Raw genomic sequence first — 27,651 nt, 5'->3', positions numbered from 1 at the left:
TTGAGGTATACCTATGATGAAAATTACAGGCCTCTCTCATCTTTTTAAGTGGGAGAACTTGCACAGTTGGTGACGGACTAAATACTTTTTTGCCCCACTGTATCTGGCAGCCCTAAACCATTGCAATGCCTGTGTAAGTCTGACTTGCCTGACTGGCAGAGCTCAACACATGAATGACCCTACCAAAAAAGGGAACACAGCTTGTTTCATCCTGGGGCCAAATACTAAGGGTTGCAAATGGGTGTGTAAAACTGCATCTGGCCATTTTTTTCGCCCCAACCAAAGTTACATACCTTTTATTTAAACATCAGAGAGCAATTTCAAAATACTGAATAAATGCATTCTATAGCACCTTTAACCTAAAGTAAAATATTTTTGTAGAAGAAATAGAAGTTACCAAGCTGAATGTCTCCACAAAAGATTTGAGATAGAACAAGGTTTGACTGACAGCCCCAGTAAACTCTGATAACTTTAAGGTGGACAAAGATTTCTCTAGGCCATTCCAGAATGAGTCCTGGAGGAAAGTGCCAGGTCCTTCGCAGTAGCACATCTTCAAGTAGGCAGAAAAATCCCAGACAGGTAAAGAAGTAGCCGTCTGCACCTGGTTGAACTGTAGGTGGTGTAAATGTTTTAGATTTTGAATTAGTAACCATGTTTATCCAAAACTCAAAATATGTAATTAATCATCAAGAATGTGTGACAGCAAAGTGATCTAAACCAATTGGTTAGGCAGAAAGCACAATCTGAAACAATATTTATATACAGTCCCCTCAAAAAGTATTGGAAAGACAAGGTGAATTCTTGTGTTTTAGCTATTCCCAAGATAGTGAATTTTGGTTTGAGAGATCAAAAGATGGATATGAATTATAACTTCAACATTCATTTCCTGATATTTGCATCTAGGTGTGTTAAACAACTTAGAACTTGGCACCTTTGGTGGCAGAGCACCCAATATTTTGATGACTATTGAGGTATTTCACCTGACGTCACAGGGTCACGTGACGCCCCGGTGTCCGCCATTTTGAACGTCAAGCTACATACTAACGCTGCAGACAGAGAGGGAGAACCAGCTTGAAAAAAAAATGTGTTACAGACACCTAGAATAGATTAATTTGTCAGTAAGCACTCTATAAATAACCATGGTGTTTGCTTGTTGTGCTGTGGGCTGCCACAACAGACAGGGACAGCGTGCAGGACACTCCTTTTACCGGCTGACCCAGACAAGAGGGCCAAATGGATTGCAGCTGTGAAGAGACAGGATTGGGAGCCAACAGAGTACTCCAGACTTTGCAGTGATCATTTCATTTCAGGTTAGTTTATCAGTTAACGCAATTTTGATAAAATATATAGCAAAAAGTAAATGGGTCAGTGTTTGTTAACCCATCTGAGCAGTGAAACAAGGCAGTGTTAATTTGTCTAGGGTTGCATGTAGCAGACATCAGACATAAAACGCAATAACAGAGGCTAGAAAGAAACGGGACACAGAAATAAATAAACAGGGCTCCATACCAAGGCTGGGTACAGTGTTTGTGATAAAAAAACAGATCCAATTTAACACGAATCACAGCTTACTTTCTTGTTAAAATGTGCAAAGGTCTCCACCATCTCATACCGCCTTGCACTGAAGGACTTAAGCGTGCCATCCAAAATGGCTGCGTCACGTGACTTGGTCACGTGGGTGAAATACCTCAATAGGAACAGATTCTCATGGACTGTTGAACACACCACTCTCACTGCAATCTTTGCAAACCCTTTCGTGAGCCACAATCCCCACTTGCTACAAAACAACCACCATCATTCCACTGCCAAAAAAGGGCAAAGCTAACTGCCTGAATGATTACCGGCTCATTGCATCAAATCCCATAGTGATGAAATGCTTCGAGAGGATCATGAGCCACATTCAGACATTCATACCTGGCACAATTGACCCCCTACAGTTTGCATACAGACCAAACAGGTTGACGGAGAATGCAGTCAGCACAGCACTACATACGGTTCTCACACATCAGCTAAGCTCACCAACAAGCTCCGCACACTAGGTCTACCACTGATTCTCTGCAACTGGGTCCTGGACTTTTTAACAGGCAGACCCCAGTCAGGCAGGCTGGGGAACAACATTTTCAAAAACAATAACCATAAATACAGGAACCCAACAAGGCTGTGTTCTGAGTCCCATGCTGTACACACTTCACTCATTACTGTGCTGCTGCCCAGCTTAACATCAGCATTATTAAATTTGCAGACAACACCAGTCATTGGACTGATTTTTAGGGAAGATGAGGCAGCATACAAGAAGGAGATGGCAAGCCTTGTGAAGTGGTGTCAGGACAGTAATCTCTCTGAACATCAGCAAAACAAAGGAGATGATCAGTGACACATGGAGGAAGAGAGTACAGCACCCACCTCTGCATATTGGAGAAACTGAGGTGGAAAGAGTTGCCACATTTAAATTCTTAGGCATCAACATCACTGAGTTGTTCACTTGGACCCACATCATCCCAGACCTGGTGGGGAAAGCCTGACAGTGTACTTCCTGAGAAGGCTGAGGAAGTTTGGCATGCCAAGCACTATTCTCAGCAACTTCTACAGATGCACAATTGAGAGCATCGTCACCCACTCCATCACAGTCTGGAATGGGAGCAGTACAGCACAGGACCACAAGGCTCTACAGCGGGTGGTAAAATCATCAGAAAGCATCACTGGAACTGCACTCCCTGCACTGGAGGACATTTATAACACCAGAGTTCTCCGGAGGGCCCTTAACATTATCAAGGACAATACCCATCCACAACATGTACTGTTCATGCCGCTACCATCAGGGAGATGCTACAGGAGCATTGCAGCCAAAACAACTAGGCTGAAAGACAGTTTTCCCCCACATGCCATCAGGCTCATGAATAAAACCCAGCCACTGCCTCTCCCCCCAGTCCTGTAGAGTTTGCACTTAACTATCTATTTATTTGCACTGACAGTTTACACACTTTGATGCACCTTTTTTGCTGTTTGTCCTTGTTTTTAATTACTTGATATCTCAGTAATTACTTAATTACTTTATTAATCAACTTTTTGCTTTTATGTCTTTATTCATGTTTAGGTAATGTTGCTGGAGGACTCACAGAATAAGAATTTCATTGTACTGTCGCGAGTACATATGACAAAGTTTAACTGAACTGAAGCTTTGCACAGTGGACAATAATGCACTATTGCTTTACAATATTACAATGTCTCTCACACACACAAGGTTTACATTTATTTATTCCCTTTTTCATATACTACATCAACTCCTCATGCCTTCAGACTTCAACTCTGTGGGACTGGACTGATGCTCTCTGACTGCTGAACACACCACTCACACTGCAATCTTTGCACAGTGGACAATCATGCACTATTGCTTCACAATGTCCCTCTTCCTCACACAAAGTTTACATTTATTTATTTCCTTTTCATATACTACCTCAATATGCACTCAACTCTGCACCTTATGTTGCTTATGTTGTTTACTGTCTGCAATGTTGCACTCGTTGCACTTTATTTTATTTTTATATTTGTATAGCGCTTTTAACAATAAACATGGTCACAAAGCAGCTTTACAGAAATTGAACGACTTAAAATATGAGCTAATTTTATCCCTAATCTATCCCAACTTTATGTGTGTTGTAGACTGTAGTCCTGTGATGTTTAATGTAGCACCATGGTCCTGGAGAAACGTTGTTTCATTTTAACTGTGTACTGTATCAACTGTATATGGTTGAAATGACAAAAGAACCTTAACCAGATATTTACTTAAAGTAAATTAAGACCAACAATATTTGGTTGCATATCCTTTGCTTGCAATAACTACATAAAGCCAGCAACCCACCATCATCACTGACATCACCAAACTATTGCATTCTTCTTTTGTGATGCTTTTCCAGGCTTATACTGCAGCTTCTTTCAGTTGTTCTTTGTTTGGAGTCACTTCTTCAGAAGATGAAAATCTTAGACCTTAACCCAATTTGGCTAAGGTCTAGTGATTGGCTTAGTGAGTCCAAAACCTTCCACTTTCCCCCTGATGAAGTTCTTTGTTATGCTGGCAGTTCAATTTGGGTCATTGTCTTGTTGCATGATGTTCCTCTTAATTAGACTGGATGGATATCTTTAAATTGTCAGGCAATGATTCTGTAGACTTCTGAAGTCATTTGGCTCCATCCATCATGAGATACATCAATAAAAATTAGCAGACCTTTCTCAGAAGCAATCATGCAAGCCCAAGCCACAGCACTACCTCCGTTGTACTTGACTGATGAGGTCATACGCTTTGGATCAAGAGATCATCTTTTTTCCACACAGAAATTAAGCTAGGTTTCAGAACTTTTGTAGCTCATCTTGGTATTTCATTGTGAATTCCAGTCACACCACCTTATTCTTACTGCTGATCTAGTGGAAAACCATCCTCCATGGAAGCATTTCTGCTCTGCGAGCACACAGAACACGATCTACTCCATATGCGCTGTGGTCTCGGGAGCATGGGGCTGTGACGAGCGCTCACAACTGTTCAACCCTCGCTCACTCGTTAAATTTTGAGACTTTGGAGAGAGGTAGGTAGGGTGGGTGGCTAATATCTCCACTCCTTTGATTGGTCACTTTGAACATCATAGCAGAGTCACATGGAACAGCAGGCATGGAGCTGAGCATGCGCGTACATATGGACTATTGAAACATAGTACCAGTCAAGTTTGGACACGTACTCTGCAAACACACAGAACACCATCTACTCTGTATGCACTGTGGTCTCGGGAGCATGGGGTTGTGACGAGTGCTAGTGTAACAATTCCTGATGTGGGTGGAGCATAGAAGCACAGCAGGCAAGAGTTGATGTTAGCAAAACCACTTTTATTTAGCTTTTCAGCTTGCTTGCTTTCTTACTCATTCATTCATACATGCATTGTGGTCGGGGAGAGAGCTCCTTTTCTCTGCTCTCTCTCTCTCCTTTTATGCTCCATCCCTGTAACACACACACACACATATTGACAGCAGGTGGAATGACTTAGCCACTTACCTTCCCCGAACCCGCCCTCCATTCACATACTGTTGCTTGGCCACCCCCCCCGCTGCCACATACCCCCACCGCCCGACTCAGGCCGGGGAGCCGTCCGGCCTGAAGCTGACTCCCCCCCCGACGGGACAGGAAGTCCACCACCACCATCTGTGCCCCCCGCCTGTGGATCACCTCAAACTTAAATGGCTGGAGAGCGAGATACCAACGGGTGATCCGTGCATTGGCGTCATGTGGTGGAGCCATTGGAGGGGCGCGTGGTCCGAACAGAATGAAAGGGCACCCCAGCAGGTAGTATCGAAGGGCGAGGACCACCCACTTGATGGCAAGACACTCCTCCTCGATTGTGCAGTACCTACTTTCACGCATCGAGAGTTCCCGTCTGATGTACAGCATGGGGCGCTCCTCGCCCTCCACCTCCTGGGACAAAACGGCCCCCAGCCCTCTGTCCGATGCATCAGTCCGCAAAATAAAGGGGAGAGAGAAGTCAGGAGTGTAAAAGTGGCCTCCCACACAGTGCAGCTTTTACCTCAGAGAAGGCCTGTTGGCACTGCTCCGTCCACTGGACCAGATGTGGAGCCCCATTTTTAGTGAGATCTGTTTAGTGAGGCTGGTGATGTCTGAATAATTAGGTATAAACCTACGATAATAGCAAGCCCCAAGAACCGTCTCACCTCCTTTTTGGTCTTGGGCCTCGGGCAGGCCGCAATTGCTGCGGTCTTGTTAATATGGGGACGCACCTGCCCATGGACCAAGTGGAACCCCAGATACCGTACTTCCACCCGCCCAAATCGCACAGTTTTTTGGGTTAGCTGTGAGGCCCGCTTGCCTCAGCGACTTTAGAACGGCCCTCAGGTATTCCAGGTGCCGTGGCCAATCATTACTGTAAATTATAACGTCTAGATAGGCGGAGCGTAGGCAGCATGAGGGCGAAGGACCCTGTCCATAAACCACTGGAACGTAGCGGGGGCCCCAAATAACCCAAAAGGGAGCATGACAAATTGGTGTAATCCAAACGGTGTGGAAAAGGCCGTTTTTTTCCCAGGATAGAGTCGTCAAGGGGATCTGCCAATATCCCTTTGTTAGATCCAGTATCGAATAAAAGCGAGCCGCACCTAACCGATCAAGCAACTCATCAATGCGAGGCATTGGGTATGCATCAAATTTAGACACCACGTTGACCTTTCTATAGTCCACACAGAACCGGACCGACCCGTCAGTCTTGGGAACAAGGACCACTGGGCTGCTCCAGTCACTGTGGGACTCCTCGATTATGCCCATTTCAAGCATGGCCTTGAGTTCATCCCGAACCACCTTTTTTTTGTGTTCGGGCAATCAGTAAGGGGAGCTACGCACTACCACCTCCGGGGGCGTTTCAATGTGGTGTTCTATGAGGTGGGTACGACAAGGAAGAGGCGAGAACACGTCCGAAAATTCCTTCTGCAACTTGGCTACCTCCGTGAGTTGGGCCGGTGAGAGGTGGTCTCCACAAGGGACCGGCGTGGTCCAAGATATCTTTTTTACCTCCGCCCCCAGCTCCGCCTTCTCTGGAACTACCGACGCCAACACCACGGGGACGCCCTCATTCCAGTGTTCTAAAAGGTTGAGGTGGTAGATTTGCAGTGCCCCACCCCTATCCGTTCGCTTTACCTCATAGTCGACGTCCCCGACTCGCTGTGTAACCTCAAAGGGCACTTGCCACTTGGTGACTAGTTTAGAACTCAACGTGGGCAATAATATGAGCACTTTGTCTCCCGGCGTGAACTCTCTAAGGCGTGCGCCCCTGTCATACAGCCAGCTTTGATGTTCTTGTGCCTGCCACAAATTCTCCTGGGTTAGGCATGTGAGGGTGTGGAGTTTTGCGTGCAGATCAAGAATGTACTGAATTTCATTTTTACTTGAAGATCCCTCCTCCCAATTTCCCCGTAGCACGTCCAGAATGCCACGTGGCTTATGCCCATATAATAATTCAAAAGGAGAAAACCCCGTGGAGGCTTGCGGGACCTCTCGTACTGCGAACAACAGGGGCTCGAGCCACTTATCCCAATGACGCGCATCTTCACTTATGAATTGCGGATTATGTTTTTGAGTGTTTGGTTAAATCGCTCTACTAAGCCATCCGTTTGTGGGTAATAGACACTGGTGCAGATAGACTTAATGCCCAGTAACCCATACAGCTCATACAGTGTGCATGACATAAATGAAGTGCCTTGGTCTGTCAGGATTTCTTTTGGAATCCCGACCCAGGAGATAAAGTGGAAGAGTGTGTCTGCAATACTGCGTGCTGAGATATTGTGGAGAGGCACCGCTTCTGGATAGATTTTAGTTCTAGTGGCACCGCGTTGCATAGTCCACTAGAATTAAAATAAAGCGATATCCCTGTGCTGACCGATCTAATGGCCCGACGAGATCCATCCCAATTCGCTCAAACGGGGTCTCGATTAGAGGAAGAGGGCGCAACGGCGCTTTTAGAGTGGCCGCAGGATTTACTAATTGGCATTCACAGCATGCCGCACACCACCAACGGACATCCCCGCGAATCCCTGGCCAACAGAATCAGGCCACTATTTGGGCTAGTGTTTTGTCTTGCCCCAAGTGTACAGCCATGGGATTAAAGTGAGCCGCATGGAATACAAGTTCCCTGCGGCTCTTTGGGATTAACAACTGGGTTACTTGTTCCTTAGTTTGAGTGTCCTGCATCACTCGGTACAATCTATCTTTAATAATGGCAAAACAGGGGAAGGTCGGTGCCGTGCTTGGCTGAAGAGTGTGACCATCGGTTACTCTCACTTGGTCAAATGCATGCCGCAGAGTCTCGTCTTGCGACTGCTCTAATTGGAAATCCCCAAGGGAATCCCCGAGAGAGGGAGGAGGAGCGGGCTGCTCATCACTCTGACGTGGAGTTGGCGTAGATGGCTCTATGACGGCTTCTCCCACCAATGCTACACCGGGATCTTCCCGTGACCTACGAGTGCAGGACCCACTACGTGTTAAATATTCCATTAGGTTTCTAAATCCTGGCCAATCAGTACCTAAAATCAACGAGTGGGTAAGACGGGGACTAACCGCCACCTTTATTCTATGCATTTGGCAAAGAATAGAATATGGAATGCATTTGGAATAGAATATGGACAGACACTAGAGGGCAATGGTGACCATCCCTGTGCATACACAACACTTTCACCACTTGTGCTCTCCCCAGTGCCTCACCTTGCACCAGGCATTGGAGAATTGAGGTCTGATTACAACCAGAATCCACCAAAGCGTGATATGTATCCCCTTGAATACTCACCGGTATGCGATACGCTCCGGCCCAATCGGGGGCGGTTTCTGGCGCATCGGGGATCCGGATTACAGCACCCACCTCCCTTGCAGAGCTTTGACTTTGGAGATGCTCTGACTCCCTGCAGCGCCAGCACACCGGCCCAGGCTTTCCCTCTGCACTGGTGTTATGGGTGTCACTCACCGGAGGGGGAGACAACACAGACACAGGAGAGGGTGGGGGAGGATACCACGGGTGCAACGGGCTGGCTGGAGAGGGGGACAAGGGACAGGAGAGAGAGAAGAGAATCGAGGGGAGACGCCTCGTCTGCATGCCGTCAGAGCAGTCTCCACAGATGGTCCTCCGCCAGCTCAATGGTTTCGTTCCAGCGACGCCGGGTGGTGACACTGGACTCGTTCCGCCGTTCCTTCCGGAAGTCGAGAGATAAACTACTCCAGTGCCACCAGATCGATGATCTTGTTGGCGTAGCGGTCTTCCGTCCTCAGCCACCACCGGCAGGCGTCCCGGAGTTGCTGGCCGAATGCAAACGGCCGGCCGACCTCCTCCAGTGCCAGCGTCCGGAAGCACTGACAATGTTGCTCCGGGGAGCAGCCGAGCTGCTGCACTGCGAGCTGCGCCTCGCCAGTCAGGAGCGTGAGGAGGCGCACCGCGCGCTGCTCCTGCGGCCACCCCCAAGCCTCGGCTGCTTGCTCGAAGAGAGCAAGGAACGCTTCCGGATCGTCCTGCGGTCCCATTTTCGTGAGGGTGGCAGCAGCGGTGGCCAACGGCCCTGCTGACGCGAGCAGGCGATCTTCTTGCTGGGCCAGCATCAAGGCTTCGAAGCATTGCTGCTGCTCCTTCCGGAGGGTGAGCAGCGCTTGATGCTGGTTCTGCTGGGCGGTAGCGAGGGCAAGGATGACCTCTTCAAATAGGGAGGACTCCATGGGGTGCTTCCCTTCTGTGCTCCCGGGTTTCGGCACCACAGTAACAATTCCTGATGTGGGTGGAGCACAGAAGCACGGCAGGCAAGAGTTGATGTTAGCCAAACCACTTTTATTTAGCTTTTCAGCTTGCTTGCTTTCTTACTCATTCATTCATACATGCGTTGTGGTCGGGGAGAGAGCTTCTTTTCTCTGCTCTCTCCTTATATGCTCCATCCCTGTAACTAACACACACACACACACACACTGACAGCAGGTGGAATGACTTAGCCACTTACCTTCCCCGACCCCACCCTCCATTCACAGACTGCTGCTTGGCCACACCCCTGCTGCCACAGCTAGCAACTCTGCAATTTTAGTAGTAGTGTAGAAAATAGTTAAAACTACAAAAAGACCTATCAGCAGAAAATCACTAATGTGAGCCATTTCATGTTTGACAATGTTATGCACACATTTCAGAATTATAGAAACAGAATAACTGTAGCGTTTGAGTCTTTTCAGATAAAGTACAGCAAGCACTGTCAGATGTCAAAAACCGCATGTTGATATCTGCAATAATAAAAATTTGACGGCAATGAACATGGGTCAAAATTGCTACAATTTCATGGATTTTTTTTCTCATTTTTTCAATGAGGAAAGCTGTACATCTGTTTTGTAATACATAATTTCAACTTATTGGATGCACTGTTTGTGCTAGTGTATCATATTTCTTCATCTTTCAGGTTGAAGTACACCATTTTGTTGCAAAATATACATCTTATTGGACCATGCATGAAATGTCTGCAGCGTGACAGATTGAGATATTTTGTCAAATTTATCAAGCTCATAATGTCAAATTTGCATTTAATACCTAGTTTATAATGAATTTCTCATCCATAAAGTAACCAGATGGGGGAAAAAAAAAACCACAAACATGTTCACAATATAACTTCCTAATAGTACCAAGGTATGATTCAAAATGATGATACTGTAAGAGTCTTACAGTAATGCTTTTACTTTACCCAACTCTGTTCCTCTGGCCCATATCCTTCCCAATCTACCAGGTACTCGATCTGGCTGCCTCTTCGCCTGGAGTCGAGGATCTTGTTGACCTGGTAGATGGGTTCTCCATCGAGGTTCAGAGAGGGATGGTCTAGAGTGGGTGTGTTCTCAGAAAGCAGAGCTGGAATGATGGGTTTAAGATTGGATACATGGAAAGTGGGAGAGATTCTGCTGTGCGGTGGAAGTTCTGGTCGGTAAGAGACATCGTTGATGTGCCGTAGTACCTTGAAGGGTCCAATGTAACATGGCTGGAGCTTCTTACAGGTTTGTCTCTCTCGTAGGTTCTTTGTTGCCACCCATACTCGATATCCCGGAAGGTACATGGGGGTCTCTCCTCGATGACGATCAGCATAGGCTTTGTATTTCGTGCAGACAACTTCTAGTCGCGGGTGAATCTCTTCCCAAACAGTTTGGCTGCGTCTGAACCATTCATCAACTGCCTGGACTTGACTGCGTGCGTTGTCCCAGGGGAACAAGGGTGGTTGGTAACAGAGTATGCACTGGAATGGTGTTAGCGGAGTTGCAGAATGTTTCAGCGAGTTCTGCGCATACTCTGCCCATGGCAGGAAACGTGCCCAGTCCCCCGGCTGTGCAAGCAGTAGATGTGTAGGAAGCAGCCGATCTCCTGGCTGGCCCGCTCTACCTGCCCATTGGACTGGGGGTGATAACCTGACGTGAGGCTAACGGACATTCCCAGTCTCTCCATGAAGCATGACCAGAACTTGGATATGAACTGAGGACTTCGGTCACTTATGATATCCTCAGGGATGCTGTAGTAGCAGAAGACTTGCTGATACAGGAATTACGCTGTTTGGGCAGCAGTGGGAATGCCCGGAAGAGGGATGAGCCTCAAGGCCTTCAAGAACCAGTCTATGGTGACCATGATTGTGGTGTTGTTTTGGGACACAGGAAGGTCTGTGATGAAGTCGATCGCCAAGTGTGACCATGGTCGCTGTGGGACAGGTAGAGGCATAAGTTTGCCCGCCGAAGGAGCTTGGGGAACCTTGGCTAGTGCGCAGTCGGCACAGGAAGTGATGAAACAGTTGATCTCGGTCAACATGTTGTCCCACCAGTACCTACTCTTCAGCATTTGGTAGGTGCAATAGCTGTTGAGGTGACCAATGGCAGGAGAGGAGTGTGCCCAGGTGAGGAGTTTGTTGCGTAGACGTGTGGGCACAAAGAGAAGACCAGGTGGGATGTTGTTGGGGAGTAGTCTGAGACTTAAAAAATTTCGCTGTCCAAATCCGATGTGATGGACTGGATGAAATGTTGGGGTGGGATGATGAGTTGGGGTTCTGTGTCTCTGGGTGATGGATCTACAGCCCGGGACAGAGCATCTGCTTTAGTGTTCTTGGACCCTGGTCAGGAGGAGATAGAGAAGTTAAACTGGGTAAAGAATAGTGCCCACCTGGCTTGATGTGGATTCAGCCTCTTGACCTTCTTGAGATACTCTAGCTTCTTGTGGTCGGTTAAGATGGTGAATGGGTGAGTTGCTCCCTCCAGCCAGTGTCACCACTCTTCTAGGGCTAGCTTGATGGCCAGCAGCTCATGACTGCCCACGTCATTAGTTCCTCTCAGCAGGGGTAAGCATTTTGAAGATAAAGGCCACTGGGTGTAGCTTTGGCCTTTCTCCAAATCGTTGGGAAAGGATGGCTCCAACTCCCATGTCAGACGTGTCCACCTCTACGACAAATGGCTTCGTGGGGAGTGGATGTTGGAGAACGGGAGCCAAAGTGAATGCGGCCTTGAGCTGGTTGAAGGCTTCTTCCGCCTGAGGATTCCACCTAAGGCACTTGGGACCCTTTTTCAGGAGGGTGGTCAAAGGTGAGGCCAAGGTGCTGAAGTTCCTGATGAATTGGTTGTAGAAGTTGGCAAAACCTAGAAACCTCTGGAGGTCCTTGACTGACTTGGGTTGCGGCCATGAGGTGACGGCTGAGACTTTGGCTGAATCCATACTGACTCCTTCTGAGCTGATGATGTAGCCCAAGAAGGGGATCTTGTCTAGGTGGAATTCACACTTCTCTTCCTTGATGTAGAGGTGGTTTTCAAGCAGCCATTTAGGTACGGCTCTGACATAGCTTTGATAACTGTGTAAATCTGAGTAAAATCAAGATATCACCTATGTATGCGATGACATATTTTCCCAGCATGTCCCACAGTACGTCATTGATGAAACTCTGGAACATGCTGGGAGCTGAAGATAGTTCGTATGGCATGACCTGGTTATTTGAAGTGACCAGTGGTTATACTGAACGCTGTCTTCCACTCATCACTTTGTTTAATCTAGATCAAATTGTAGGTACTTCTGAGATCCAGCTTGGAAAATATCTTGGCCGATCAAGTTGCTCCAGAGCTGCTGGTTCCAGTGGGAGAGGATATGGGTACTTGATGGCCACCTCATTTAGCCCTCGATAATCAACGCAGGGTTGTAGTCCACCTCCTCGTTTCTCTACAAAAAAGAAGCCGGCCAAGGCAGGAGATTTCGATGGCTGGATGTAACCTTGTTTGAGAGCTTCTTGGATGTATTCCTCCATGGCGGCATGTTTTTTCTAAGAAAAGGGGTAGATGAGCCATCGTGGTGATGCCATGCCCGGTACCAGTTCGATGGCACAGTCATAGGGTCTATGCGGTGGTAGTCCACAGGCCTTCCCCTTACTGAAGACCTCAGAAAGATCCTGGTAGCATTCAGGAACACTGTCCATGGAGGCTGGAAGTGGGCTCTCTACTGAGGTAGAGGAGACGAATTGAGGACAAGGGAGGCAGCTCTGGAAGCACGTGGGTGACCACTGGTCTATCTTGTTCTGCCAGGAGATGAGGGGATCATGCAGTTGTAACCAGGGGTAGCCAAGGATGATATCATGGTGATCAGTGGTTGTGATGTACAAGGATATCAATTTGTGATGAAGGGCTCCTACTTGTCTTTGAAGTGGCTGTGTCCGGGAAGTAACCAGGCCATCGCCTATGGGTCTGCCGTCGATGGCCCGGACGCTAAGCGCACTCTGCAGACAGGTGACTGGCAGGTGGAGCTCCTGTACGAGAGCTTTGCTGATGAAGTTCCCCTCTGCTCCTGAATCTATGAAGGCAGACAGCACATGAGTGGAGGATGCTAACTTCAGTAATACGGGAATTTTGAAGGACTTAAAGTGGAGCTTTCTCACCAGACTTTGGGAGGAAGTGGATCTCTCTGTGGAGGTTCCCCAGACAGGTCGAACTGGACAGCACTGGATCTGGTGAATGGCGCTCCCACAGTAGTCACACAAACCCCCTTTATGCCATCTGGCACGCTCACGGTGGGACAACCGTAAGCGAAAGAGTTCCATGGGTTTGTGGTCCTCTGGAGGTGGGTTTGGTTTCTCATCTGTGAGGAGCAAAGGTCAGTGTTTCAACAGCTGGTCCAGACGAATAGCCAGTTCGATCAAGGCATCCAGCGAGAGGTTCTCATCCCTGCATGCCAGTTCACTGAGGATCTCAGGGCACAACACCTGGCAAAAGACCACTTTGAGTGCTGGGTCGTTCCATCCACTGGAGGCTGTGAGGGTCCTAAAATCCAGGGGGTATTCAGCAATGCTTCTAGTGCCCTGTGAGCTGGTGAGAAGGCTCTCCCCGACTTCGATTCCCTCGGGTTCGTGGTGGAAAACCTTCTTGAAGAGGGAAAGAAACAATTCATATGACCCCGTTGGCTTTCCACCTTTGTTCCAGACAGCCGTAACCCAGTGGAGTGCTTTGCCGGAGAGGAGAGACAGAAACTTCGCGATTTTATGTTCTTCTGGGATATCCGGCATGGTGGCGAAATACAAAGAGCATTGTAGCAAGAAGCCCTTACATGTGGCAGGGTCACCAGCGAACTTTTCCAGTGCAGGGAGTTGCAACACTGGGCGAGGTGGAGATTTGGTGCACGCTAGGAGGACCTGCGACATAGCCGTCATTAACTGCGCCATCCTGGTGTTGAGATCAGCAAGCATCTGTTGGTGTTCTAGCAGTTGCCCATGGGTGTTGAGAGCCGTCTGCTTTTGATCCTTCACTACATCCATGATGGCGAAGTATCCTGTGACTACGCAGGCAATTATGGATGCATGTGCGGTGGAAGACAGCTTAAGAATAGCGAACCAAGCCAAATCGAGAGACAGGAATCAAGGTCAGTAAACACGCTAGGGTTGGGCGATCAGCAAACAGAATATCAGAGGTAAACAGATATTGAGGAAATGAGAAACACTAGCAAAGGTCAGAATGGTAGAAAGGCAGTCAGAGAGATAATAAGGCTTGGTATTATCGGCGAATCGGAATGATATTTTGCATTGAGTTTGTGTGTGACTCGTGTTTATATGCAGGGGCAGGTGATGAGGAAATGGATGTCAGCTGTGTGTTAGAAGGCAGGAGACAGAGGGCGCTGTGTGTTCTGGGAGTTGTAGTTTGAGCTGTCCATGTTTGTAGTCTGCTCTTCACCAGCAGGTTTACTGACAATAGGCAACTTATTGAAGTAATCAGGAAAAATCATTCATTTTCTCTGTATGTGACACAGAAACAAATACACAAGGAACTTTTTTCATGATACAGTGGAGGAAATAATTATTTGATCCCTTGCTGATTTTGTAAGTTTGCCCACTGGCAAAGATATGAACAGTCTATAATTTTAAGGGTAGGTTTATTTTAACAGTGAGAGATAGAATATCAAAAAGAAAATCCAGAAAATCACATTTTATAAAATATATAAATTGATTTGCATTTCATTGAGTGAAATAAGTATATCTGATCCCCTACCAACCATTAAGAGTTCTGGCTCACACAGACCAGTTAGACACTCCTAATCAACTCGTTACCTGCATTAAAGACAGCTGTCTTAAATTGACACATGTATAAAAGACACCTGTCCACAGAATCAATCAATCAGACTCCAACCTCTCCAACATGGGCAAGACCAAAGAGCTGTCTAAGGATCTCAGGGACAAGACTGTAGAGCTGCAAAAGGCTGGACTGGGCTACAAAACCATAAGCAAGAAGCTGGGTGAGAAGGAGACAACTGTTGATGCAATAGTTCAAAAATGGAAGAAATACAAAATGACCATCAATCGACCCCAGTCTGGGGCCCCACGCAAGATCTCACCTCGTGGGGTATCAATGATCACGAGAAAGGTGAGAGATCAGCCTAGAACTACACAGGAGAAGCTTGTTAATGATCTTAAGGCAGCTGGGACCACAGTCACCAAGAAAACCATTGGTAACACATTACGCCGTAATGGATTAAAATCCTGCAGTGCCCGCAAGGTCCCCTACTCAAGAAGGCACATGTGCAGGCCCGTCTGAAGTTTGCCAATGAACACCTGAATGATTCTGAGAGTGATTGGGAGAAGGTGCTGTGGTCAGATGAGACCAAAATCGAGCTCTTTGGCATTAACTCAACTTGCCGTGTTTGGAGGAAGAAAAATGCTGACTATGACCCAAAGAACACCATCCCATCAAGCATGGAGGTGGAAACATTATGCTTTGGGGGTGTTTCTCTGCTAAGGGCACAGGACTACTTCACCGCATCAACGGAATAATGGACGCGGCCATGTACCGTAAAATCCTGAGCGACAACCTCCTTCCCTCTGCCATGACACTGAAAATGGGTTGTGGATTGGTCTTCCAGAACGACAATGACCCAAAACATACAGCCAAGGCAACAAAGGAGTGGCTCAAGAAGAAGCACATTAAGGTCACGGAGTGGCCTAGCCAGTCTCCGGACCTTAATCCCATAGAAAACCTATGGAGGGAGCTGAAGCTCAGAGTTGTGAAGCGACAGCCTCAAAACCTTAATGATCTAGAGATGATCTGCAAAGAGGAGTGGACCAAAATTCCTCCTGACATGTGTGCAAACCTGGTCATCAACTACAAGAAATGTCTTACCGCTGTGCTTGCCAACAAGGGTTTTGCCACCACATACTAAGTCTTGTTTGCTAGAGGGTTCAAATACTTTTCACTTAAAGAAATGCAAATCAGTTTATATTTCTTGTATGAAGTTATTTTCTGGATTTTCTTTTTGATGTTTTGTCTCTCACAGTTAAAATAAACCTACCATTAAAATTATAGAATGTTCATCTCTGTCAGTGGACAAACTTACAAAATCAGCAAGGGATCAAATAATTATTTCCTCCACTGTATTTGGAAGATTCAATTACAGTTCAAAACACCACATGCTAGAGTTAAAACAAAGTATTGGGGATAGTATTACTTTTAAAAATTGTAGACCTGAATATTGTTAATCAGAACATGAAAAGCATGTATGAAATGTACAAATTAAATGGCAAAATGTAGTGTCTGTAGGCCCCTGATAGTGCCATAACTTGAATGAATGTAACTTTTTTGTCGTTGAAGATTAGTGAGAAAAATTTTACAAGTATATATTATACATAATTTGTGGCAATATACCATAGGTTTCTGCTGGAAAGGACATGGTCAATTTTTGGCCCTCAGTGAGACATTTGGTACACATTAGTGATTTTCTGCTGTATGAATATAGGTCTCTCTGTATTTTGACTATTTTCTACACACCACTGCTAAAATGGCAAGCTTTTTGTGATGAAAAAAATGAAACCAAGATAAAGCCTGTCAGAACTTATTTCACGTTTACTGCAAAATTGCAACCTATACAAAGAAGGTGAAAAAAAAAAACGTTTAGTGAAAAAAGAAAATCATACAAAAACCTGGTTGCATTAGTGTGCACACCCCTAAACTAATACTTAGTTGAAGCACCTTTTGATTTTATTACAGCACTCAGTCTTTTTTGGTAAGAGTTTGGCACATTTGGATTTTGCAAATTTTTGCCCACTCCTTGCAAAAATTTACCAGATCTGTCAAAATGTAAGGATCCTGTACACAGTTCTTCACATTATCCCAACAGATTTTCAATTGGATTATGGTCTGGGTTCTGGCAGGGTCATTCCAGAACATTGATTCTCTATTGGCGAAGCCACTGCTTTGTTGATTTAGATGTATGCTTTGGGTTGTTGTCATGCTAAAAGGTCAAATTCCTCATCATCTTCAGCTTCCTAGCAGATGTCTGAAGGTTTTGTGCCAAAATAGAATATTTGAAACTATTAATGATCCACCTTGACTACAGCCCCAGTTCCAGCTAAAGAAAAGCAGTCCCAAAGCATGATGCTGCCTCCACCATGCTTCACTGTGGGTATGGTGTTCTTTTGATGATGGGCTGTGTTATTTTTACACCAAACACATTTTGGAATTATGGCCAAATAGTTCAACCTTCGTCTCATCAGACCATAATACATTTTTTCACATGGTTGCAGGAGACTGGATAAACCTTTTTGCAAAGTTAAGCAAGGACTAGATGTTTTTCTTTGTGAGTAAAGGCTTTTTTGTTTTGTTACCATACCCCACGACCCAGACATATGAAGAATATGACTGATTGTTGTCACATATATGGAACAACCAGTACTTTTCAGGAACTCCTACAGCTCCTTTAATGTTGCTTGTAGACCTCTTGGTGACCTCCCTCACCAGTTTTCTCCTTGTCTTCTCACAATCTTGGAGGGATGTCCTGATCTTGGTAGTGTCACTGTTGAGCCATATTTTCTCCATTTGTTGATGACCGTCTTCACTGTGCTCCATGGGATGTTTAATGCTTTGGATACCTTTTCGTACCTCTGCCCTGATTGACACTTTTCAATGATGAGATCCTGTTCATGTTTTGAAAACTTTGTGGACAATGGCTTTTGGAGTATGATGCAACCAAGAGGATAGAGTAATTCTACATTAACAACCAAACTTTATCTGAGGTCAATCAGAGCCACTTTAATTGATGTCAGGTGTATACTAACTACTATTTAAGATGAGACTGAATGTGATTGATTCTGAAAACAGCCACATCCTTGATTATTAAAGGGTGTAAACAATTATGCAACCAGGTTTGGGGATGGTTTTTATTTGCATTTCATGGAATTATGTGGTAAACAAAAAAGGGTTAAAAAAAAAAAGTACCCACCATTTACCTTGACAGCTTTGCACACTATTGTCATTATTTTAACATGCTTCATGAGGTAGTCACAGAGAATACGTTTTAATTAACAGGTATGTCGTCAAAAGCCAGTTAGTGGAATTTCTTGTCTTTTTAATGTGTTCAAGACTATCAAACAGTAAATAATAAAAATGCAGTAAGCGACACTATTCAAGAACTATATGGCACATTTGTTTTGTTTTTTTAAACCCTTTTTTGTTTACCACATAACTCCATGAAATGCAAATAAAAACCATCCCAAAACCTGGCTGCATAATTGTGCACACCCTTTAATAATCAAGGATGTGGCTGTGTTCAGAATCAAATCACATTCACAAGTTAATTTTTCATGCATTAAAAAATTCCTCCACAAATTGTGAGAGGAGATGATTTCAGAAGAACGTACATCCTCATGAAATTGTCAAAGTACAAGTTATTTAATCAAGAATCAAAACTCTGGTAAATTTTTCACAAACAAAATTAAATTGCAATATGCATATTACCATCATATAACAAGGCCTTTTGCCAAGCTTGGAGAAATTCATCCAAAAATTGAGAGAAGTTGATGTCAGAAGGCAAACACACCTTCATGAAATTATGAAAGTACAAGGTTGTTAATCAAGGGCCACAACAAATGCGACTGAATTTGATTTTTATTACTTACTTTTTTTTACATTTTTATTATTTACTGTTTGATGGTAGCGTAGTGTAGTGGTTAGCACGGTCACCTTACAGCAAGAAGGTTCCGGGTTTGAACCTCACAGCCAAATGGGGCCTTTACGTGTGGAGTTTGCATGTTCTCCCTGTGTCTGTGTGGGTTTCCTCTCACTTCAAAAGACATGCAGATTAAGTAAGAATGGTTGAACATGTATGTCGTTATGGATAAGAGCGTCTGCTAAATGCCTGTAATGTAATGTAACTGTAGTAAGTCATATTATGTAAAGAACTGCTCAACTAGTGAACAGAAATGGCAGTCCATCATTACCTTAAAACACGAAGTGTTTTTTAAATTAATAAAAATAAAAGACAAGACAAGAGTGCTCCGAGAGCACAATATCCCTTGCTGGCAACTATGCCACAACTCTGGTAAAATGTGACCGAACTGAATGAAATTGCAATATGCGTATTAGTGACATATAACAAAGAATCCTGTCAAGTTTTGTGAAATTCCTCCAAAAATTCTGAGAGGAGTTGATTTCATAGGACGAATGGATGGACGGGACATCACCACGACATAATCCCCCTTCGGGCCTTTTGGCCAGCAGGGGATAAAAATTGTGAGGGAATTTGATTTCAGAAAGTAAGCACACCTTGATGAAATTGCCAAAGCTTGTTAATAATCAAGGGCATAACTCTGGTAAAAGTTGCCCAAATTAAACGAAATTTGAATATGCACATAATTATCATATCATATCAAGCCTTTTGCCAAGTTTGGTGAAATTCCTCCACAAATTGTGAGAGGAGCTGATTTCAGAAGAACGTACACCCTCATGAAATTGTCAGTTATTTAATCAAGAGTCAAAACTCTGGTAAATTTTTCACAAACAAAATTAAATTGCAATATGCGCATTACCATCATATAACAAGGCCTTTTGCCAAGCTTTGAGAAATTCATCCAGAAATTGAGAGAAGTTGATGTCAGAAGGCAAAACACACCTTCATGAAATTATGAAAGTACAAGGTTGTTAAATCAAGGACCACAACAAATGCGACTGAATTGAACAAAACAATATGCGCACTACCGACATATAACAATGCCTTTTGCCAAGTTTCATGAAATTCCTCCAAAAATTGTGAGGAGTCAATTTCAGAAGGAGAACACTCATGAAACTTTTCAAGTACAATTTTGTCAATTAAGGGCCATAACTCTGGTAAAATGCGACCCAATTTAACGAAATTGCCATATACATACTACCGACATACAATAATATCGGTAGTATATATACATTTTTACCAGGTTTGGTGAAATTCCTCCAACAATTGTGAGAGGAGTTGATTTCAAAAGGAAAACACACTCGTGAAATTGGCAAATTATAATTTCGTTAATCAAGGGCTGTAACACTGGTAAAATGTGACTGAATTTAACAAAATTACAATATGCGAATTACCGACATATAACAAAGAATCCTGACAAGTTTCATGAAATTCCTCCAAAAATTGAGAGGAGTTGATTTCAGAAGGTGAGCACCCTTTCCGGGACGGACAGACATCGCCACGACATAATTCCCCCTTTGGGCCTTTTGGCCAGTAGGGGATAAAAAATAAAAAAAAAACACAATTAGAAAGCATGTTAAAACTTTTGACTGGTACTGTATGTCAGAAAAACATGATGCTCCTATACTTTCACTTCGAGATGCTTTTTTTGGACAGATATGAAAATAGCAAGAAGACCAAAAACAGAAAAAAACTTGAATTCTCAGTATTCCCCAACATAATACATGAATAATTAAAGTGTCATGAACATAACCATCCCCCCCACCTCCAGATTGGGCCTGGTCTCCTTTCCAGTTTCAAAGTTTTTAAATATTTAAAATAAAATAAAAATAAAAAAAACTTGTGAAAAAAAGGGTCCATTATTAAGATAAATGAGGACCCCAAGAATGAACTGAATGGTCACAAAGTGTGTGTACAGTGTTACACAAGGAGAGTAGGAGCAAGAATCTGATCTAAATAGCATAAATCTGCAAGACACAGCTATGTCCATGAGATTAATTTTTCATGCGTTAGGTAAGGGAATAGAGAATACAATTTTTTGTATTTTTGGTCATTTTTATATTTTCATATCATATCCTGACTGACTCTCAGTTTCAGCAGTTTGGTCGAATTTTGTGTATTCTTGCCCTGCTGTTAGTTACTAGTTAGCCTTTTTCAAATAAATGTAAAGTTAAATTGTGTGAACCCAGTATTAACCCAGCAGCAGACTAAAAAATATCTTTAGGCTATATTCAGTAGGTCAGAGATAATTCTGTGAGATTTACTAGTGATTTGGGGAAGAGAGGGGAATTTCCTTGTTTCTGACAATACACCCCAACTGCCCCCTATTTGTTCAGTGTGTGGAGTATGAATTCATACACATAGCACCTACCAAGAGTACTGAGGCTGGGGTTTGTTTTTTGTTTTTTTGTATTTTGCATTTACCCAAAGGGGAAATTAGGGTCTGCATTTAACCCATCTGAAGCTGTCAACACACAAACGAGCACTCTCACACATACCCAGAGCAATGTAGGGAGTCAGTTGCATTGCTCAAGGGCACTTCAGGCATGGATATACAGGGAGATGAAAGTACTGTTCATTCATTCTCCCCATCCACAGGGAATCAGGGAATCGTCTTTCAGGCCTAAACCTGCGTCTACAACTTTTAGGCCATGGCTGCCCCACTGGCAGTTATTAATTGAATGGAGGTATTAATTGTTTAAAAACAATTAATCAATCAATCAATCAATCTAGCAGGACCCATCTGGGCAACAAGAAACACTTGTCAGTCATATGTTCCAATATTTTTGATCAATTAAAAAAAGTGGGTTCAAACAAAAAGGTGCCGTGTTCCAAGTTATTTAATACCTCTAAATGCAAATATCAGGAAACGAAAGCTGAAATTTTGATCAATCATCTTATTTATCTTTTGATCAAACCAAAATGTCTTCAGTACATAGCAAAAGCAATTTAAAAAAAATACTTTCAGAGGGGACTATTACACGTAGTCCGTCATACATTCATGATGTTCAAATAATTTATAACAGTACAAAGAAAAGCCTTACCTGTTTTTCTGGATGCAGTTGTGAAAGCCATTTAATGTAATACATATGGAAGACAGAAATAGAGGAATGGGGTGAGGAAAAGTCCTCAGAAGAAAGAAGCTCTGTATCGTAGTTTTGCAGAATCAAACACAGAGCTAGTGGATCTCTTTGTAAGTGAAGGATATCACAGAGTACTGCACATATGTACTCGCACAGCACACCTACAAAAAAAAAAAAGTCCACCTTGAAGCACCATTTCCAACTGTAGCACTGTACATAAATGCAACATATTGGTGCAAATTAGATATCCAGATAAATCAACATTTAAAAGTTGTGTCTTACTGACAGCAATAATATAAGAATCAGACCTCCTGATGTTTGGGAGAGCTGACAGTCTCTTTCATATCTACAACCCCAAATCAGAAAAAAAAGTTGTGATAGTATAGAAAATGCAAAAAAAAAAAAAGTGGGGATTTCTAAATTAACTTTGATTTGTATTTCATTGAAGACAGTATGAATCCAATATATTTCATGTTTGGTCGGGTCAACTTCATTTCATTTGTTAATATACATCAATTCCTGCGTTTCAGGCCTGCAATGCTTTAAAAAAAAAAACCAACAAAGTTGGGACAGGGCGATTTACGGCTAGAAATAAGATAAAACAATTAAATAAATGAGATTTTTAAACAGGTGATGTCAACAGGTAATTGTAATCATGATTTGGTACAAAATCAGTATCCAGGAAAGGCCTAGTTTTGAGGAGCAAAGATGAGCCAAGGATTTCCAGTGCGTCAACAAATGCATGAGAAAATAATTGAAATGTTTAAAAACAATGTTTCTCAAAGAAAGATACAAAAGGATTTGGATATTTCACCCCCTATGATGCATATCATTTAATGATCCAAGGAATATGGAGGAATTTTGGTGCATAAAGGGCAAGGGCACAAGCCTAAGCTGAAGACCCGTGATCTCGGATCCCTCAGACGGCACTGCATCAAGAACAGTCATTAATCTGTATAGACCCTTTGCACTGATGTCACACTTATGTTAGCAACTACTGCTATCCTTGTCCTGGAGTTCACTGAGGTCAGTCAGTGAACTGCTGAAGACAAGCGATATTGATGTCTGTAGTTCGAGGAAAACAAAAGCTAAAAAAGCTTTACTACCAGATTACTTGGATAATCTTCATCAGAAAGAAGCAAAGGAAATTAGATATACGTGGAAATTAGAGTTTAGTGTTTACGACCCATACAAAATCCCTTGAAACGAATGGAGTGATAATGTAGATTTGTGGCCAAGCATTATCTACATAAATGTTGGAATGTACCTTCACTGCATTTTCTCTGTTTTTTTTAACAACCATAATAATAATAATAATAATAATAAAAACTGTATTGTTTGCTGGAAGAGAAGAGCAGGGAGGCTTGAGAATCGACCGGCTGTAGTTTGTTTTCACCAGATACTAAAACTTGAGCATCCTGGAAACCACTGCAAAGATTCATACAAAAAGCCCAAAAATGCCTACTTACATGGGCAAAAATTATACAGGATTTATCTTGTAGTGTCTTGATCCCCAAATCTTTAACCCAGCCACATATAAAAAGTTGTATGCCTCCATTCTCTCCCAGGTTTTCATCTGTTTGTCCATGTAGAATGCTGTCTGCAGCACCAGACATCAGAGATGTCAGGGAACTCAGTGGATGGATAATTTTCCAACTCAGAAAAAAATCCTTCTTTGTTAACATGTAAGGATCTGTCCCATTGCAAAAAGCAACTTTCAACTTTCTGCACATTGTCCTCTAAACTGCAAAAAAAAAAAATCAAAGACTTTCACTAGCTTTTTGTATAATGGCAGCCAAATCAGTTTGCCTGACCACCACTTCATTACCCGAAAGTAAACTCTCAAGCAAAAGTCACATAACTGAATACAACCAATATTCCATTCCAGGTTAACCACTCTCAAAAATAATCACAAAAAAACCTTTAGCTCTGTGGATTTTTAGTGAAAGAAATGGCAAGATTGTGGCTGCACAATGCGACTGTCTGGCAGGCCTTGGGAAGAACTGCCAGAACATAGTATCATTGCTGTGAGCTATCGAAGCTGGGCTGAAAGAAAGGGATTCACTGAAAAGGGATTCCAGATCTCTTCCTCCGGATCAGAGGCATTTCCTTTCTAAAGAAATGCCCAAGACAAGTTCTTAAGCCACAATCAAGACAAAGTTCCAGGGAAACAATAATACCTTTTATATTTTTCTCCATTTGAATGATTGAAACAACCAAAAACAGTACAAAAATGAACCATGTTTCAGACAGATTAAGCCTTGCTTACAAGAAAGATGGTGTCTGGTTGTACCCCGGGAGGAGAAATCACATGATGCGTGACGTCACGTGCAAGAGGTCTATAGCGGATATAACCACAAGGGCTCATGGTTACTTTGGTCAACCTTTGTCAGCACTACAAAACAGTGTTATATCCACAAATGCCAGTTAAAACTTTATTGTGCAAAAAAAGAGAGTATAATATTGTGTCCCAAAGTGTTCTAAGGTGTGCCCTTCATGTGGTTTAGAGGAGTTTTGATAACTTTTTTGGTGTTTGGACTACTTTCACTGGAACAACATACTGCTATGGTGCAGCAATGTGGCAGCTTCATTGTTTAGATTCAGGATCAGCTGATGTCGCTACAGCCACTCCACAACACAGCATCAGATTGTATTCACCAAAACCCCAAGGAGATTAGGAGAAAGTTTCAGGAATGACCCATGAAGTCTCCTTAGTACAGTGGACACTGAAACAGGAAGGCAAGATCAAGTTCACTTGTGTATTTTATTTTCAACTGGTAATCAAAACAAAATACACTTTTCAGTGGCCTTGACGAAGCTTCGCTGTCCCAATGCACGGGCGTGATTTCAGCCAGGGGAAGAGATCCTCACTCTCTGCCCCTCTCTCCTTTAATCTGCTCCGTCTCATGACAAACACACACACAGGACAGCACATTCACAACAGGTGCTTCCACTTTCCCCGGCCTCACTCTCCATTCACAAACTGGCACTTGACCACACCCCCACTGACACATACCCCCACCGCCCGACTAACACCAGGGAGCCATCCAGCCTGCAGCTGACATCCCCCCGGGAAAGGTAGTCCGCTACCACCATCTGTGCCCCCGGCCTGTGGACGACTTCAAACTTAAAAGGCTACAGAGCCAGATACCAACAGGTGATCCAGGTGTTGGCACCCTTCATGCGGTGGAGCCACTGGAGCAGGGCATGATCCGAGCAGAGGGTGAAAGGGCATCCCAGCAGGTAGTAACAGAGTGAGGACCGCCCACTTGATGGTCAAGCATTCCTTCTCGATGGTGCTGTACTTCATCTCTCACATGGAGAGCTTGCAGCTGATCTACAGCAGAGTGTGCTTCCTCCACCGTTTGGGATCAGATCTGGTGCTCCCTTTTTAGTGAGGTCAGTCAGCGGGCTGGTGACATCCAAAAAATTAGGCACGATCCGCCAATAATAGCCAGCCAGCCCCGGGAACTGCCTCACCCCCTTTTTAGTCTTAGGTCTTGGGCAGGCTGCAATCTTATCAATTTGGGAATGCACCTGCCCATGACCCAAGTAGAAACCCAGATACTGTACTTCCACTCACCCAATTGCACACTTCTTTGGGTTTGCCATGAGCCCCGCACACCTCAGGGACCCCAGGATCGCCCTGAGATGTAGATGCCGCTCCCAATCATTACTATAAATGATTACATCATCTAAGTAGGCCGCCACACATTCATTGTGTGGACGGAGAATTCGGTCCATGAGATGTTGAAACATTGCAGGGGCTCCAAACAACCCAAAAGGAAGGGTGACAAATTGGTGTGAACTGAATGGACTGGAAAAGGTGTTTTTTTTCCTCGGGACAATGGAGTCAAGGGGATCTGCCAATATCCCCTTTGTTAAATCCGGTGTCAAATAAAAGTGAGCCACACCTAACCGATCAAGCAGTTCATAAATGCAAGGCATCAAATTTAGACACCATGTTGACTTTTCTATAATCTACACAGAACCGAACTGACCCGTCAGTCTTGGGAACCAAAACGACCAGGCTGCTCCAGGTCACTGTGTGACTCAATCACCCCCATCTTCAGCATAGCTTGGAGTTTGTCCCGAACCAGATTTTTTTTGTGCTTGAGGTGCTGATACAGGCGGCTGTGCACCACCATCCCCAGGAGTCTCAGTGTGGTGTTCTATGAGGTCAGTGTGCCTAGGGAGGGGCGAGAACACATTGGAGAATTCCTCCTGCAACCTAGCGACCTGTGCTCTCTGGGACGGTGAGACATGGTCTCCACAGGGGACCAGGGTGAATTGGGCCGCACTTTAGACTTCCCTCCGGTCCCAGCTCCATCTGCTCTGGAACTACCATCGCCAGAGCCACAGGAACCTTTTCTCTCTATGGTGCCTAGGACACCGTGGGGTTTGTGCCCATACAGCAATTCAAATGGGGAAAACCCAGTGGAGGCTTGTGGGACCTCACGCACTGCAAACAAAAAGTCTAGTCACCTGTCCCAATTTTTAGCATCCCTGTGAACAAACTTAGGAATCATATTTTAAAGTATCTGGTTAAATCATTCAACCAGCCCGGCCGTTTTCAGATGATAAACACTAGTATGAATCGATTTAATCCCCAATAATTCATACAATTTTCACAGTGTGCGTGACATGAAAGTAGTGCCTTGATCAGTCAGGATTTCTTTCGGAATCACGACTCAGAAGATAACACACAAGAGTGCCTCCAGAACACTGCGTGTTGAGATATTGCGGAGAGACACTGCTTCCAGATATCACATTGCAAAATTCACTATGACTAACACAGTGATACCTGTGTGCAGATCGATCTAATTGACTGATGAGATCCATGCCAATTCTTTTGAAGGGGATCTCAATCAATGTAAGGGAGCGCAATAGCGCTTTTGGTGTGGCCACTGGATTCACCAGCTGGCATTTGCGACATGCCGCACACAACGTGCAGACATCCATGCGAATCCCTGGTCAATACAAATGGGCCATGAGACAATTAAGTATTTTATCCTGCCCCAAATGTCCAGCCATAGGATTACAATGAGCCTCATGGAATAAAAAGTTCTCTACAACTCTTCGGAACCAACAACTGTTTCACCCTTTCTTTCAATTGAATGTCCTGCATCACTCGATAGAGCCTATCCTTAATAATAGAAAAGTACGGGAAGGAAAGTGCAATGTTAGGCTAGAGGATTTGGCCATCACTTGGTCAAAAGCAGGTCTCAAAGACTCGTCACATGCCTGCTCCAATGTGAAATCCCCTAAGGGGTTTCCCAGAGAGGTGTAAGGGCTCTCCCCACTCTGTGTCATCATGATGTGGAGCTGACACAGATGTGCCCGAGACCACCTCCTCAGTTAACGTTGCGGTGGGATTCCCCCGTGATGTGCTACTGCAGGACTCACCCACTATGATCCGTTTCATTAATGTTTTAAATCCTGGCCAATCAGTTCCCAAAAATAGCGGATGGGTGAGGCTCGGGCTAACCGCCACCTCTACATTATGCTTTTCTCCCCGGAAATGAATAGTGACTGGCGTTAATGGCTATTTGTGTACATCACCGTGCACACACTTAACCTTCACG

General features: G+C 44.2%; 1 protein-coding gene across 4 annotated transcripts in view; it reads right to left on the bottom strand.

The window, feature by feature from the left end:
* The window catches only part of urb1 (URB1 ribosome biogenesis homolog), a 430,640-nt gene that overhangs the window by 183,666 nt on the left and 219,323 nt on the right, over positions 1-27,651 (bottom strand). For 3 of the 4 annotated variants that reach the window (XM_060905914.1, XM_060905916.1, XM_060905915.1), the window contains exons 19-20: positions 22,028-22,227; positions 398-610 (exon numbers count right to left, since the gene is read on the bottom strand). In XM_060905914.1, the coding sequence (XP_060761897.1) occupies positions 398-610; positions 22,028-22,227 (413 nt within the window). The remainder of the gene's footprint in view (positions 1-397; positions 611-22,027; positions 22,228-27,651) is intronic. The other variant, XM_060905917.1, reaches the window with a different exon arrangement.

The sequence above is a fragment of the Neoarius graeffei genome, chromosome 23 (assembly GCF_027579695.1).
Source record: "Neoarius graeffei isolate fNeoGra1 chromosome 23, fNeoGra1.pri, whole genome shotgun sequence".
NCBI lineage: Eukaryota > Metazoa > Chordata > Actinopteri > Siluriformes > Ariidae > Neoarius > Neoarius graeffei.
The sequence above is the reverse complement of the archived record's forward strand: the minus strand, read 5'-3'. Positions and strand labels throughout refer to the sequence as shown.